This window comes from Electrona antarctica, assembly GCF_951216825.1.
Source record: "Electrona antarctica genome assembly, chromosome: 1".
NCBI lineage: Eukaryota > Metazoa > Chordata > Actinopteri > Myctophiformes > Myctophidae > Electrona > Electrona antarctica.
This window is the reverse complement of record NC_136806.1, coordinates 20,330,425-20,345,430: the sequence shown is the minus strand read 5'-3', so window position 1 is coordinate 20,345,430 and position 15,006 is coordinate 20,330,425. Positions and strand designations below refer to the sequence as shown.

General features: G+C 40.7%; 2 protein-coding genes across 2 annotated transcripts in view; both read right to left on the bottom strand.

The window, feature by feature from the left end:
- The window catches only part of LOC306927808 (uncharacterized protein), a 239,057-nt gene that overhangs the window by 19,319 nt on the left and 204,732 nt on the right, over window positions 1–15,006 (bottom strand). The gene's annotated exons all lie outside the window — the stretch shown is intronic.
- Window positions 5,613–8,570, bottom strand: hs3st1 (heparan sulfate (glucosamine) 3-O-sulfotransferase 1). The gene is made up of 2 exons (XM_079510871.1): window positions 8,229–8,570; window positions 5,613–7,349 (listed from the first exon to the last, which is right to left on the bottom strand). Exon 2 carries the CDS (start codon window positions 7,207–7,209, stop codon window positions 6,292–6,294), a length of 918 nt encoding a protein of 305 aa, XP_079366997.1. The 5' UTR covers window positions 7,210–7,349; window positions 8,229–8,570; the 3' UTR covers window positions 5,613–6,291.

Here is a 15,006-nt window from a genome sequence, read left to right as displayed (position 1 = left end):
AATGCTCGGATATGATAAGCAGGGAAGGGCATTGGTGATTATTGTGAACTCTGGCAAGAGAAAGATACCTCTTTGCAATACACTGCTGGATTTAATTAAGGTGATTTATTTAACTGCCTCATCTCTTGCCAACACTCTCTGTTTTCTGGGGAAATTCTGCACATTCTGGAGACAGTTTCCTTTCTTTTTTTATAATCACCATTCTGTAATCCACCAACTGCTTTTCCAGATTTTCCCAAACAACTGGAGGGGTTAAGGCACTGGGTCCAGTTTGTTATTTGAAAACACATATCATCAATACTGCATCTGTCTCGCACTCCAGATGTTGAAATACAGCTAAAAGCGTAATAACAAAGCTTTACACCAGCATGATTGCCAAAGTGGTAGATATTTATTTCAATGTTATATGCAATAGAAAAGGGACACGTATACTGTCTAATAATGATTGATGCTATAATTCTTTACACACACACACACACACACACACACACACACACACACACACACACACACACACACACACACACACACACACACACACACACACACACACACACACACACACACACACACACAATATATTTCAGTTAATGAAGTTTGTATTGATACAAAATACATTATACATAATAAACACCTTTTAACTATATAACCATATATCCTCTGAGATTCTAAGCCATAGCATAGTTTGCCTATAGGGATAAAACGTCAAATTCAGTAGTAGGCCTATTCGATCATATTCAATGTGACATGCTCGCTTTTTCATGATTCATTATGGTGATAGATGATATTATGCAATATAAGTCCTTTCATTTAAATGCATTACGTTCACATTCACCTTTGTCATAGATATTCAGAAAGGGCGTTAGAGATGACTGAGAATCGTCAGAACCTTTTCACTGGCTGTCTCTGTTCTCTCCTCAAGGTTATGTCCGCTATAAAGAAGCAGCTTTTCCTTTCGAGCGGGGTATATATGTCTGCTCATTGCAAGCATGGTGTTGCTGGTGTCATCAATTATTTTCAACGTTCAATGTTGAATAGACTTTGGTGTCAGGAACCTGGCAGTCCATATAGAACAGCAGATATTTCCCTGTCTGTTTGTTTGTGTGCGTGCATGCGTGCGTGTGCGTGTGTGCGTGCGTGACTGTGTGTACGCACGTGTGCTGGATGGATGGATGGATGGATGAATCCCATATACATTTTTTATCTCCTGGCCTTGAAATCCCTAACACACTTGAATGTACAGTATGATAGAAAGAAACCTGCATGTGGCATTGTTCTGCTTCTGATGTCAAATAACCTCTGTCATGACTCATGAGGAATGAATAATGAATATCTGCTAAATCTACTTTTCTGGGAGTGATGCACAAGATGGTTGTGTTCCCATTTATCCTTTGGAATCTCAGAATGACTTAATTAATACGTACATTATACAGCATGGCATGCCCCATCATGGTCATGACATTTGCTCACTTTTTATTAATTTTTCAAATGACAGAAATGTAATGGGACAAAATACATGAACAACAGAGGGAACACAAAGTCTTGTATTTGCCTCATTCCTCTGCTAGGAGTCCTTAAAACACCCTTATTGATTCATATCACTATCAGGGCTTAACCAATAGGTCTAACCCTGAATGTGCGTGTGTGGGTGTGGGTGTGTGTGTGTCCTTGTTATTTCTGCTGGGCTTCACGCATTGAGTGAACAAACAATCTATTCCAATTAAAATGGGGTTGCAGCCCTTGTAACCAAATAAGGGTTTGCGCTCCACTGGATCACATCATCCTCTGAAAAGTCTTGCACGGATGATTGTAATTTGGAGGAAACAAGCCCAGTTTCAGTGGGATTGGCAGCAAAGGAGCGGGGCGATAGTTTTATGTTTTCTAAGGAAGTTCCCCCAGTAAACCTTGTCTTAGGGGAGGGGAACGGGGACCAGGAGGTGTGCCAGGATACTAATCCTGTACTCCTCCTGCACGTAGTGCAAGGATGCAAATTAATTATGCGGCTGAGATTAATTGGGTGAGGTTAAGGGAAATCTGTGACTGTAAAACTTTAAAAGGGACCCCACAGCTGACTAGACTAATGAGGCATTCATGAACTCTTAATAGATGCTACTGAGCAGTCCAATAAAGTGGGAGCAGAAGTGAAAGGCGAACGGCAGGGTGTAGGACAGGATCCCAGATGGATGGATATTGTGTCCTTGTTTACGAAGATATTTTCTGCAGTAAAGGATTTGAAGAAACGCTTTAGAAGACATTGACATTAGCTTGGGAACAGCTATTTGAACCAAGGTTTCTCTACACAATCTACAGCTAAGGTTCTCTCTGCCTCTTATCTTAACCACTACTTTGTCATACGACAAATAGTGAAAATAGCTGATCTACAAGCTCACATAGTGTTTCACCGCAATCCATCGTGAGCTTGCTATTTTTGCTATTTCTGAAAATAGGCCTACAATTAGTAAAACGTGAACGTTTTTGAACATTTTAAAAATGTTGGAAGATTTTCCCAAAATAGAGACACCAGGGTTAATGTGCTTAAATCTATCACGCCTGCTGCTGTATGAGTCAGAAGTCTTCTCTGGCACGGAGGACAGAAGTTACAACAGCAAAATGCCAGCAAGTCTTGGAATAGTGGAAGTGAATTTGAACCCCTGCAAAGCCCTCCAGATGTTACTGCTTTGAAAACCGCCAAGTGGCAGCAGGGTAGCAAGACCCAAAATACAGAGCCTGCGTAATGCATGCTACAGTTTGTGCATATTCCAAGTATAGCGGCTTACAATTTATCCTGCCCCCTCTTTGCCCCACATGCTGTATAGAACCTCGCTTTGTGGATAACCGTTGATGTTATGAATTTCACAACACCATCCACAACACACACAAAACACAATGTAGCCTGAAACACTGAAACAGAGGTTTAACACCGGGTCCGCAGGCTCAAACCCAGCCTGGCTCGTGGGTTGGAGCCTGGGACATGCAGGGACAGGCCTTAAACAGAGGTTTAATTCACTGCCTGGACCAGGGATAGGCCCTGGCCCGACCCGGTCCTTTGGTTAGAGGGGTGCATGTGTTTGGTCCAATAGGCATTGGTCCGATAGGCATTAGTCCAACACCCTACCCAAAACCCAGCCCTAAACCTAACCTCACAGGAAGGTTAGTTTTAACGTGCCACAGGTTCTCTTTAACAACAAAAGACTGTTCGTCACTATTGTGATGAAAAGAGAGTTGAGCCAGAAGGCAAAGCTCTCTGTCTACCGAACAATTCGTTCCTACTCTCACCTATGGTTATGAAGTGTGGGTCATGACCGAAAGAATAAGTTCGCGAATAGAAGCGGCCAAAATGAGTTTTCTTCGACGGGTGGCTGGCATCTCCAGGGTAAGAAGTTCAGTCACGCGAGAGAGACTCGGAGTAGTCGCTGCTGGTTTGGGAATCTGGTTAGGATGCCTCTCGGGCGTCTCCCTAGGGAGGTCCTCGAGGCACGTCCCACTGGGAGGAGACCCCGGGACAGACCAAGGCGCAGTTGGAAGAAACACATCGATTCACTGGCCTTGGAACGTCTCGGGATCCCCCATTAGGAAGTCACTAATGTTTCTCTGGAGAGGGAAGTCTGGAGCACTCTGGTAGAGCTGTTGCCCCCTCGACCCGACTACGGATAAGCGGTTGAAGATGGATGGGTTCGCTTTAACCTGCCACACAAGTCAGGAGCCACAGGTTAGTTTTAACCTGCCATGGTTAGTTGTAACCGGCCACGCATGCCGGGAGCGACAGTCCAGTCGGACTGTTAGTATGTCTAACCAACGTATGCACCCCTGGTTGGAGCCGGCTCGGGTAGTAATTTCACTCCAGATACTGTATTTAATTTGTATTGGTCTACAGCAGTGGTTCTCAACCAGTGGTCTGGGGACCACCAGTGGTCCTTGAGGGGGTTCCAGGTGGTCTCTAACAAAATGATGGCAAGTTGGTAACCAAATGGACCCTTACAGATCTTTAACTCTTGAGAGCATAAAATGATCTCAAGGGTTACATTATTGTTAAACATCTGCATTACTTAATTTACAGTTATTGAAAAACATTTACATTAGTTAATAAAGTGTATAGGCCTATCCATAAAGTGATAGGGTTTGACAAAATATTACTAATGAAGTCAGTTAGTGTCTCTTGTGGGATTTGAACCGGCAATCTTCTGTAGTGGACTACTGGGTCCCCGAGGGAGTAACAATAAACAATATAACCTAGAGGAAAGGTATTATATCAAATCAAAAAATGTAATAATATAAATAAATGACAGCCTCACACTGGAGAAGTAATACAAATAACATACTTTTCTTTATTTTCTATCGTTTGCCTGTTATTGATAATCTAACATATTAGGCATTGAGTATTCTTCTGAGGGGTGAAGAGACACAAGCTTTGAGTTGTCCCTGTGATTGTTTTATGGGTTTTCCTATTCCATTTGGCTCTCCCAGGTGTTATGCAGCATTGTCGTTAGTAGGGTTGTCCCGATCCGATCACGTGATCGGAAATCGGTGCCGATCATGTCATTTTCAAATGACATGATCTAGGGGACATCCCTAGTAAATATCAATATTATATCCATATCATAATATTAGACTGGATATTGTTTGAAAAAACGTGATCGGGACATCGCTAGTCATTAATGACTCCGATATAAATACTGTCTGTCTGTCACAAAAGATTTGCCTGAGGAAGTTCTAAATCTAAACGGTTGAAATGTTGCCTTGTGAATACATTTGTTTGGGCGCTACAATCCATTGCATACATGGATATTTGAACTTTTCTATGTTCTTTGCCTTATTATCCAGCACCTGGCCTAAAACAGGTATTCCACGTGCACACAATTTCCTCATTGAATTGTCAATTATGTTTTGCCAGGCTTCTAAGAACAGAACAGGGGAGAGAGAGAGAGAGAGAGAGAGAGAGGATGGGATTGCTCCTGTCTGTGGGGGAGGAGAAGAAAAAGGCTTCAGTCTGCATCTAAGGGGCATTGAGGTTAACATTGTGTCTGTGAGTCCCCAGGAGCCTCATAGAGTAAATCTAGGCCACACTTCAACGCATTTGAAAGCCATGTCTTGGAGCTTAATGTCTTTGAAACAGAGCTGCTATGCTGATACGTTTTTTCAAGTGCCAAATAAGATTTGTATAAATAATAATCCTTGGGCATAAAAGTTAGATTTTTGTGATTTGAAGTGTGCTTGATATTCCTTCACTTTTAGATCACTCATGTAAATCCTCATCTGTAAATTGCAATACTAACATTTTCTCTGTAATCATTAAAAGGCATAGGAGTATAAATTCACAATGACTATTGCTATAAATGGGAGGGGGAACAATAAGCAACAGGCTAGCATGCTGGTTAGTATGTCCAATAGCAACAGAGCAAACATATTTTACACTAACAGCTGTTGGTGTCTACACCGGTACTGAACCGGAATTTCAGGTCAGTTAAGTTCATGGACAAGACGTGCTGTTTTCTTATCGGTATGGGCTAACGGCATATAGAAAATTGTAAAAAATAATCAGAATATGTGCAGCACCGATTTGTATTGCTATTAGGGATTAAAAAAGGCATAAGTCAAGTGAAACATAAGGCAACTAAAAATAAAAAATACATCTTTATTATGGTGTTAATCCTTCACTTAAAAAACAAAATCTATTATATTTACAGTAATACATGATGGATAAATAGCTTATAATATTTGACTCTTACATAACTCTTTGTTATTCCTTATCATAACAAAAAGAACAGTGAAAGTGACTGAGAAAAACATAGCAGCAGGTACAGGTCCTTCAAGAGCATTAAATTAGATGATGATGGATCATTATGTATGGCAAAACAAATGTAAAGGATAGGGCAGGAATATTAAGGTGATTCACTACTTACCCCCATGTGATACATTAACATGGAATAACCTTTGAATGTTATTCTAACTGATAAGTCACCTGCTCTGGGCGAACTACCAGCGATACAGCTCTTTCCATAGAAAGGTAATAAAATAAGTACCGGTATGTGGTTGGTAAAGCCCTAACTGAATAGATAGGAGGAGTTTAAGCCATGCAATGCCTCATTTCATCAAGCCAGATATCCAAGTCTGCCGCAATGTTTTGATCATAATGCTACAATACTCTTACCGATACAAAAATAGATTTAGCTTGAAATTCTTTTTTACGTTACACTTCTTCTTCCAGTTTGTTAGAATGAAAACAGGCCAGTATTTGACACTAGTCCTGACTCCTGCCTTTGAATTTAAGCAAATACGGAACGGAATGACAGTTTAGTTCCAGTTGAAAGTCCTGCCCACCAGCTCAAAGAATTTCTTGTTGGGTTCGTGAAAGAATTGGTAGAGTTTGTGGAGGATGGCTGGGGCGACGTGCGGGTGGGCCCTGCCTTTTGAGTCATGTAAACAGCGCTCTCGCCCGTGGTCCCGCAAGCAGTAGAATCCTTTCGTCTTGTTAAAGTAGAAGTTTGAGGCGTTTATCTGGGGCTCCAGCTTCAGGAACCTCTCCACGCGCTTCATCTCAGGAAAGGGGTTCCTGATCAGTGCGTCCCCGTCCACAACATGGATGCTCTCCAGCGGGAAGTAGCGCAGCCAGTTCTGCATGTGCATAAAGTAGAGGCTGCGATTGAGCGCCTTGTATCCCAGGTTGATCTCGCCGTCCTTCACCAGAACCGACTCAATGGGCTGGTAGCGCTTGTGTTTCTGGAGGCGATTGTAGAACACCTGGGTGTAGTCTGAGAGCACGCGCTCCGTGGGGTCTCTGAGAATGAGCAGGAGCTTCATGTTCGGGTTCATCTGGTGGATGCGTTTGGGGACCTTGCCAGAGGTGAAGTAGGCCGGGGTTTTCTCTACGGTCAGCTGGTCGGGCGAGGCATAGGGCATCTGGGTGAGGTACCAGGGCAGGCCCTTCTGGAAGTGGCTCTCCCAGTCAAAGAAGTGAACCTCGTTCTCCGCGGCCGCGACCGAGCTGTGCAAGCTCAGCATCTCAATGAGTGCCCGCGTGCCCCCCTTCCTCACCCCGATGATGATGATCTGGGGGAGGTGCTGGAGGGTTCCGTTTGGATGGCCAGTGGGCCGGGCGTCGCCGGGTGCCACAGTGGGTTGGAGAGGGACCCTGCTTTCAGCTGTGGGTCTGGAAGGGACAGGGGGGGACTGGATAGCAAACAACAGCAGCCCAAAGAGCAAGGCAGCCATGACAGAGGTCCTGAGCTGGGAGGATTTCAGCCTGGCGAGAACAGCAATACTTTATCCCACATTGAAAGAACAGCTGCCTGAAGACAAGGATCCAGAGGAAGACAATAAACTGCCTCTTTGCTGCCAGCAGTATATGGCACCTGCAAAGAAACATAGCATTTATTGTAAGATACGTATACAGTAGGCTACAGGCAAAGAGTTAAAACTGGTGTAAAATTACAAAAAACTGAATGTGATTAGCCTACAGACATTAGGCTACCACTTTGTGCAGGTGAGGTTAGTGGAAAAATGCACAGTTTCTAGCTGCCACAGTATCTGATGTGTAGACTGTATTTTGTTTTATCCGAGTAGATGAATGAAAATCTATAAAAACAGATTTATTGATACTGATAAGTTTATTATTATTGTGTTATTATTATTTAATTAAAGTACACAGTCAGGTGCAGACTGATTGAAAGGTTTTTAACTTAGTGGAAACAATATTTGTATGATAAAGCAACTGTGGTTACCACTGTACATCTGACATGAGTCTAACATAATTTCAGTAATCTCAATAAGGAATATGGGCATAACAGTTACAATAAGAATGTTCTTTTCTTTAAAATATTTTAATGTAACTATTAATTATTAAGGATAAACTGTTCAGATGTTTATTCTCCTTTCTTAAGTAATTTTTATTAATAAAAAAAACAATTGATTTGTCACAATAGGTTTAACTGAATTACAACATATTGTGTCTGTCTAGCCTGCATTGCAAAATCGCATAAAAACTAAATAGTAGCGATAGATAGTAGCCTATAGTATTGGAGGATGATACTAGTGTACATAATTGAATACATACAATTTATATAGCGCTTTTCAAGGTACTCAAAGTCTCTTTACAGAACAAAATAAAGGTAGCGTGCAGAGAATGTGCACGTTTTTCTGCATTTTTCACATGCCTGTCAAATGCCTCTCGATCGTCTCGTGTTTCAGCGGACTATATGTTTCACCAACAAATCCAGAAAGTATGCACTTACCTGGAATTATAACCTTGTAACAGAAAATTTCATTTCCTGGTGGAAAGAAACGCTCCCGTCTGGATAGAAAGTCCCTCTATACTTCCAAAATGTCAACTGTTATTATGATCCACCGCCGTTAGCTGCCAGCCAGCTGTTCACAGACGCGCAAAACAAAGTCGCCTCCAATGAATCGCCGGACAACTTGCCCAGAGCCAGTCCGCTGTGTTGTGTTGTGTTGGAGCCGGTGCACGGTGCCTTGGCTTCACCACCACACTGTGGAGTGTCGTGTGGTGTACGTACGCCTTCCTACACTCCTACAGGACAGTGAGGACACTCCCACTCCCACCCTAACTGACTCACATTGCATTTGGCAGAGAATAGATAACGTCCACGGCTGGGGTGATTCATAATGACTAACGGGATGCTCGTTAAGTGGGATTGACAATGCGACTCAAACGTTGCCATTATTAAGTGACAGATTAAACATTGAAAGAATTGTCTAAAAAGCACAAGAACACGTAGCTATTTCTTTTGTATTGTTCCCTATTTCCATATATTCCTGAAATTGGTCGTGATAAAAAAAGGGGAAAAAATAAATGAAACCTAAAATATTATATTTTAAAATCAAAACAAATAAGAACTATCATATTTTGAGTTACAAGGCTACTACTATTATTTAGGATTTGGATTGAAAGGACCCCAATGGAAACAAGCCATAGGTCTTCTTGGATTTAAAATCCTCTACTCTAGCAGACCTTGTATTTCGGCACAAACAAGGGACTAAATTATTTTCGCTCCTATGCCACCAAAATGTGGAATGCCCTACCAACAGTCATTAAGACATGCGAATCCCTTGACTCCTTCAAAACCGCTCTCAAAGGGCACCTACGGATGGCTGCAATTCGAAACTGGCCCCCGTAAAATCTGAATCCCCCCCCACCGCCCCCCTCTTTTTCCCTCACTGTATATGTTTCTTTTCCCTTTTTACCTCCATTATGATGAATTCCTGTTCTGTTCTTTGTCTGTATAGAAGTGTCTATTTGTACGTCTCTAAATGTTTTGATGAATTGAACATGGTGGACCCTATTGTAAACAAGTGTAATGCTTAATTGGGTCGTCCACTCATAGTTAACAGCCTTTGTATTGAGTTTGTTTAATAAATATTTCAATCAATCAATCAATTGAACTTTACTTTCCTGTGCTTTTTTGGGTGCAAACTGCTAATAAAATATTCAATCAATCAAAGTGCCGGTTCTAGGAGTAAGGTGGCCCTAAGCAAGATTATCTTCTGTGGGCCCCCCCATGCACTGCCACGCCGGGGGGCTCCAGAAAAACATTGTAAATTTGCGATGAAAATCCTTCAATCTGGTGCAAAATTAAGAGGTTAGATCTATAAAGAACTACACACATCATATTAGATTATTATCATCTTTACTGTGCTATTGCCATCAATTCAATCAATCAACTGCAAACCATTTCACCTGTGGGCAGTGGGCCACAAGTGTATTGATTGCATAATGCAATTTGCAACTTGCATTCAACTGCATGTGGCATATTATTAAAATTATTCTGTTGTGTCTTGTGTGAGATCTTAATTTTAATTTTAATAACTGTTTTTTGGATATAGGGCAGTGGTGGGCAACTTTGATGATGGAGAGGGCCACTATATGTCACACTCACTCCAGAGGGCCACAATGCATATAGTCAAAAATAGCTGATCTACAAGCTCAAACTGCGACGTGTTTTGAGCTATTTTTGCTAATTTCTTATTGGAATCCTGAATTATTTTTAGCTACCGGTATTTCTGAATTGGAATCCTGAAAATTAACATTTTTATTTAATTTCAAATACATTTATATGTTCTTATGTTAACTTTATGAACTTAAATGCAAATACATTGGACATAAAAAACTAGTAGCCTACTAGTCATTAAGCTACTAATATAGACTGAAGTAATTAAAGCGGGTCATGCTTGCATGTTTGGAATTGTAACAGCTGAAATCAATAATATATTGTATTCCGATATTAACCTGCGGGCCGCATTAAGTGAAGGTGGGGGCCACATGTGGCCCCCAGGCCACCAGTTGATATTAACCTGCGGGCCGCATTAAGCGAAGGTGGGGGACACATGTGGCCCCCAGGCCGCCAGTTGATATTAACCTGTGGGTCGCATTAAGACTGTTGCAGACCCCTGCATTAAGTGAAGGTCGGGGACAAATGTGGCCCCTAGGCCGCCAGTTGATATTAACCTGCGGGCCGCATTAAGTGAAGGTGGCCCCCAGGCCGCCAGTTGATATTAACCTGCGGGCTGCATTAAGTGAAGGTGGGGGCCACATGTGGCCCCCAGGCCGCTAGTCGATATTAACCTGTGGGTCGCATTAAGTGAAGGTGGGGGTCACATGTGGCCACCAGTTGATATTAACCTGCGGGCCGCATTAAGTGAAGGTGGCCCCAGGCCGCCAGTAGCCCATGTATGGGATAGGGGATACATGAAAAAATAAATAAAAATCTTCTCCCTGTGATGTGGCCCCCTCAGTGGCTGTGGCCCTAAGCGACCGCTTATATTGCTTATGCCTATAGAACCGGCCCTCAGGACATTCAACAGTGACAAGTCTCCTGTGTTCAGACTTCAGAGTCAGCTCACTTTCACCGTTTACTGCATGCTCATTCTTTTCTCAACAGTGCGGGTGCACCGTGCATGTGTGGGTAACTTGTCCGAGTTGCACAATCTCACCACCACCTGTTGGGTTGGGTAGTCTAGGCTTAGTAAGCTAACTTTTGGAATCTTACAAATCTTCCATCACTGTTATGTTATACCAATAACACAGTGTTCTTTTAGAAAAAACACGGTCACATGGAATGGAAAGCAGTGTAATTTAGTTTGCCCATTTAGATTAATCTATCAGCAGTGATAAAACTAGAGGGCTTGTATTAGAACTATAAAACACCCCATCCAAAAGCAAACCAATGTTGAAATAAATACACAAGAGATTTATTGATAAACCCTTCCGTCATGAAACCTCAAATCTCTCATCTCTGAATCATTTGGTTTATTGTCTGTGTCACTTTGTCAGTGTCACTTTAGTGTGAGGAAGTGTGAGCATGAGTAACTGCCTAAGCAAATGTTGCCATTAATTTGCCCTACCCAAAACATATATTAGAAGCTAGGCCTTGTTGAATGTGGTATTGGACTGTATATCGCTGAACACATTGTCTGACTACAGTTTAATTGTGATTTTGCAGTAAAGTGAACGATGCACAAAAAACTAATTTCACCCACTTCTTTACTTCTGTAAACCATATATGGCTATAAAGCTGATTCTGATGAGGAAAATGTGAGACTACCATATAAACTGTATATAATTTTACCTACAGTATATCTTGCTGAAATGTCTGGTTTCTTGATTTCTAAAATATTGAGCACTAATAGGCTACACATGAACAGAACTCAACATTACTATAAGCCTACAGGCTAGATACTTTGTGCACAAGGTCATGTCTGAAGAACTGATCAAGTCCCCTTTAAGGTATTCGTTTCCCGTGCAGAATGCAGACGCCTGTGAGTTTGCTACCTCAGTGTACCCATTTTAAGTGCTGATATGGCCGGCAGTTTTTCCTGCATTGATTTTTATGTGCAGGTCAGTAATCCTTACATCCCTCCACCCCCCTCACCTTCCTAATAGTGTAGATTCAGCAAAGTTATGGAGCCAAATAGGACCATATAATCCTACTTTAGCGATAATCAAAATCACTCAGTCGTCCATATTATCATTACAATGGCACACATTCATGGACCATAAATATGCCCTTTAACGCCATCCCAATGGCGTTAAACTCTTTGAACCAGTGAAATGCACTGACTGACCCACAAGCATAAATAGTGAGGAATAGACTCTCAAAAAGTATGCACCCTTTACTCCTCACGCACATAACACATTTATTTGTTCAACTGCTGTTGTGTTTTGACTTGATGTCAAAGACTCTTATGAACAGCGTGAAATCACATTTCTCTCCTTATTCTGCTAGTTTTTGATGGCAGGTGTATATATTGGAGGGATAAGACGACGACATTGAGACTTACACGAGTCACATCTATATTCAATTTGAAAAATGTCAGGCCTCAGTTTTATATTCCTGAAGGGAGAACATCAACACACTCAGGTGAAATGTCTTTATATCACTCGTGTTTTTCCAGTTCGATTTCCTACACAAACCCGGCTCCCAATTCATTACCACCATCCCCTTAAGAGTTCCTATCCCACCCCTATTGCTCATCTGGTTGCATGGGTTACCATGTCATCATAGGGAAGAAAGAAATAACAAACATTTTCCAGAGAAATCTATAAAGAAATTCCAAACAACAACAACAACAAAAATGCAAAATTGTCCTTAAAGGGGCATTCCACTCATTTTCAACATTTTACTATGTCATTAATATACCATAGAGCTGTTGTGTGGAAATAATAAAAAAGTTCCCCCATTCTGTGTTTCCTAGAACTAGAGGTCTGAAAAAAATCATTAACATGGTGAAACACTTCTTGATGATGTCATCAAGATGTGTTTCACCATGTTAATGTTTTTTTTCATTTTTTACTATGTCATTACAATGACATAGTAAAATGTTGAAAATTAGTGGAATGCCCCTTTAAAAAGAAAAATCTAAAATAGCAGATCTACAAGCTCACAATGTGTCATACAACACAGTATATACTATAGTGCATAATGCAGATGACACATTCTGTGTATGTAGGTGACTTGGAATTAAATACACTTGTCTGGGTCTCTATTGTCAAATATTTCACAATAGATACTCAATAAAAACTGTTTCTGGTAAATGATGCTTAAATACTACTACAAAGGCTGTGAAGCTGTGAAGATAAATAATGATCTTTGTATACGCTTGAGCAAAGTCAATTAGTGCAGAATGGTACATTCATATACTATCAGCTCATTGCTGTACAGTACTGTAACAAATTACTATGCAGAAGCCATGAGTCCATGCTTGAGGAATAACAAATAACTTAATGGTGACTTCATGCTTCAAATATTTCTGTTGAATAAAAGAGCACCGTTGATTATCTTTTGCACAGGGCGGAGAGGTACGGCTTATAGATGTATTTAAATATCCCTGCAGGCACTGTGCCTGGTGTAACATTAAGCTATTGTACTTCACTCCCTCCCTTTTTCCATTTTGCTCCCCAAATCATTCTTGTTTTTCGATTATAAGGTTTTGATACAGTTATTACCCTGAGGCTGCAGATGCAAATGTTGTCCAGCAGCCATTTTGTAAATGAACATTCTTATTTATACAGTTGAAATTTAGAAAGCCATCTAATACATGTGCAGTTATTAATTTTCTGAAGGGGAAAACATGTTATGATTCTTTGTCATTCAAATCGAAGGGGGTGGGCAGGAGTAATATAATGTTTCTATTCAATGGCTATTATATACCCTAATTTATCAGTTTAATTACATGGGCTTCCCGACAATAGTAGCCTAAACAACACAGCCACTCACTGTATGTCCATTGGCTTGTGTCATTGGATATTAACACAATTCTATATTTCAACCTATTTGCAATTACAGGTGCACTGTATGGGTCATTTCATTACCAGGATTATTCACGGTGCTGGAATAACAAATGATGGCACATGACAACCAAAATGGAAGTTATTGACCCGTTACTGTGTTTTTTAATTGGACTATAACGCCATGGGTTATTAATATGGATGAAATGACAAACTGGAAAGAATGCCCATGGACACCACTCGATGGGCATACCAAGACATATTGAAAAAAAAATAAACAAAAGGCACAGTTGATTAACAATTTAAGACATAAGGCGTCCGTTTAGTATTTTGATGGAAAAGATGGCACATATAATAATGATTTGAGTGTTACAGAATATTGGCTATATGCAGGGATGATGCTAATGTGCAGAGTCCAGCATGAAGTTCTGAGATAAAAATCCCATTTTATTTTCCTACATAAAAGAAAAATTATATATATATATATATATATTTACATTAGCCTACATTATATTATACTTTGTAAAACAAACAAAAACATCTAAGAAATTCCATACATCTTTTTTTAATTAATAATTAAAAGAAGGCAAAATAGCCGATCTACAAGCTCACAACGTGTTGCTTCACGCCACATTGTGCGCTTGTAGATCTGCTATTTTCACTAGTTTGGGTCCCGGGCAAATGTCTAATATCTCTCGACCTGAAGAGTTTGGGAACCACTGGATTAGCAGATAGTGTCCATGGTACAGAAAAGCAATACTGGATGTTGAAGAATCCAGGCTGAACCAATGAATTTGTGATGAAGGTCATGTTTTGGGACACAACACAAAGCTTTTGATTCATTGATCCGAATATAAACATAAATGCATAAAATCATCACAGGGAGCAACAATACAGATTATGTGGGTTTGAGTCCCCCTGGTGGTGTGGTATTTCAGTCCCATATTCATGCAATATGAAGCATTTGTGGCTGAAATGAGCTATACAAACAAACTTGCAATGCCCTAATTGTACTGTACTACTATTTCATGGTTAATAGATTGTTGATTATGCTACTCTGTGAAAGTAGGGAAGCAGTACGTATCTCCAAACGTTAACAGAAATACACGTCTATTGGTATTGGCTGGAGAAGGATTTTGCTACAATAATAATAATAAAAACGTGCTCCAAAAAAAGTTAAATGAATAAAAACACATTTGCTATACAGAAGACTGCAATTGGGACGGAATCGAGGCAGAGGCTGTGCAGGACAAAGTGATAAAGAGGAC

What these genes read in the sequence shown, in the direction of transcription:
- hs3st1 (XM_079510871.1), bottom strand. Translation starts at nt 7,209, where the DNA reads ATGGCTGCCTTGCTCTTTGGGCTGCTGTTGTTTGCTATCCAGTCCCCC.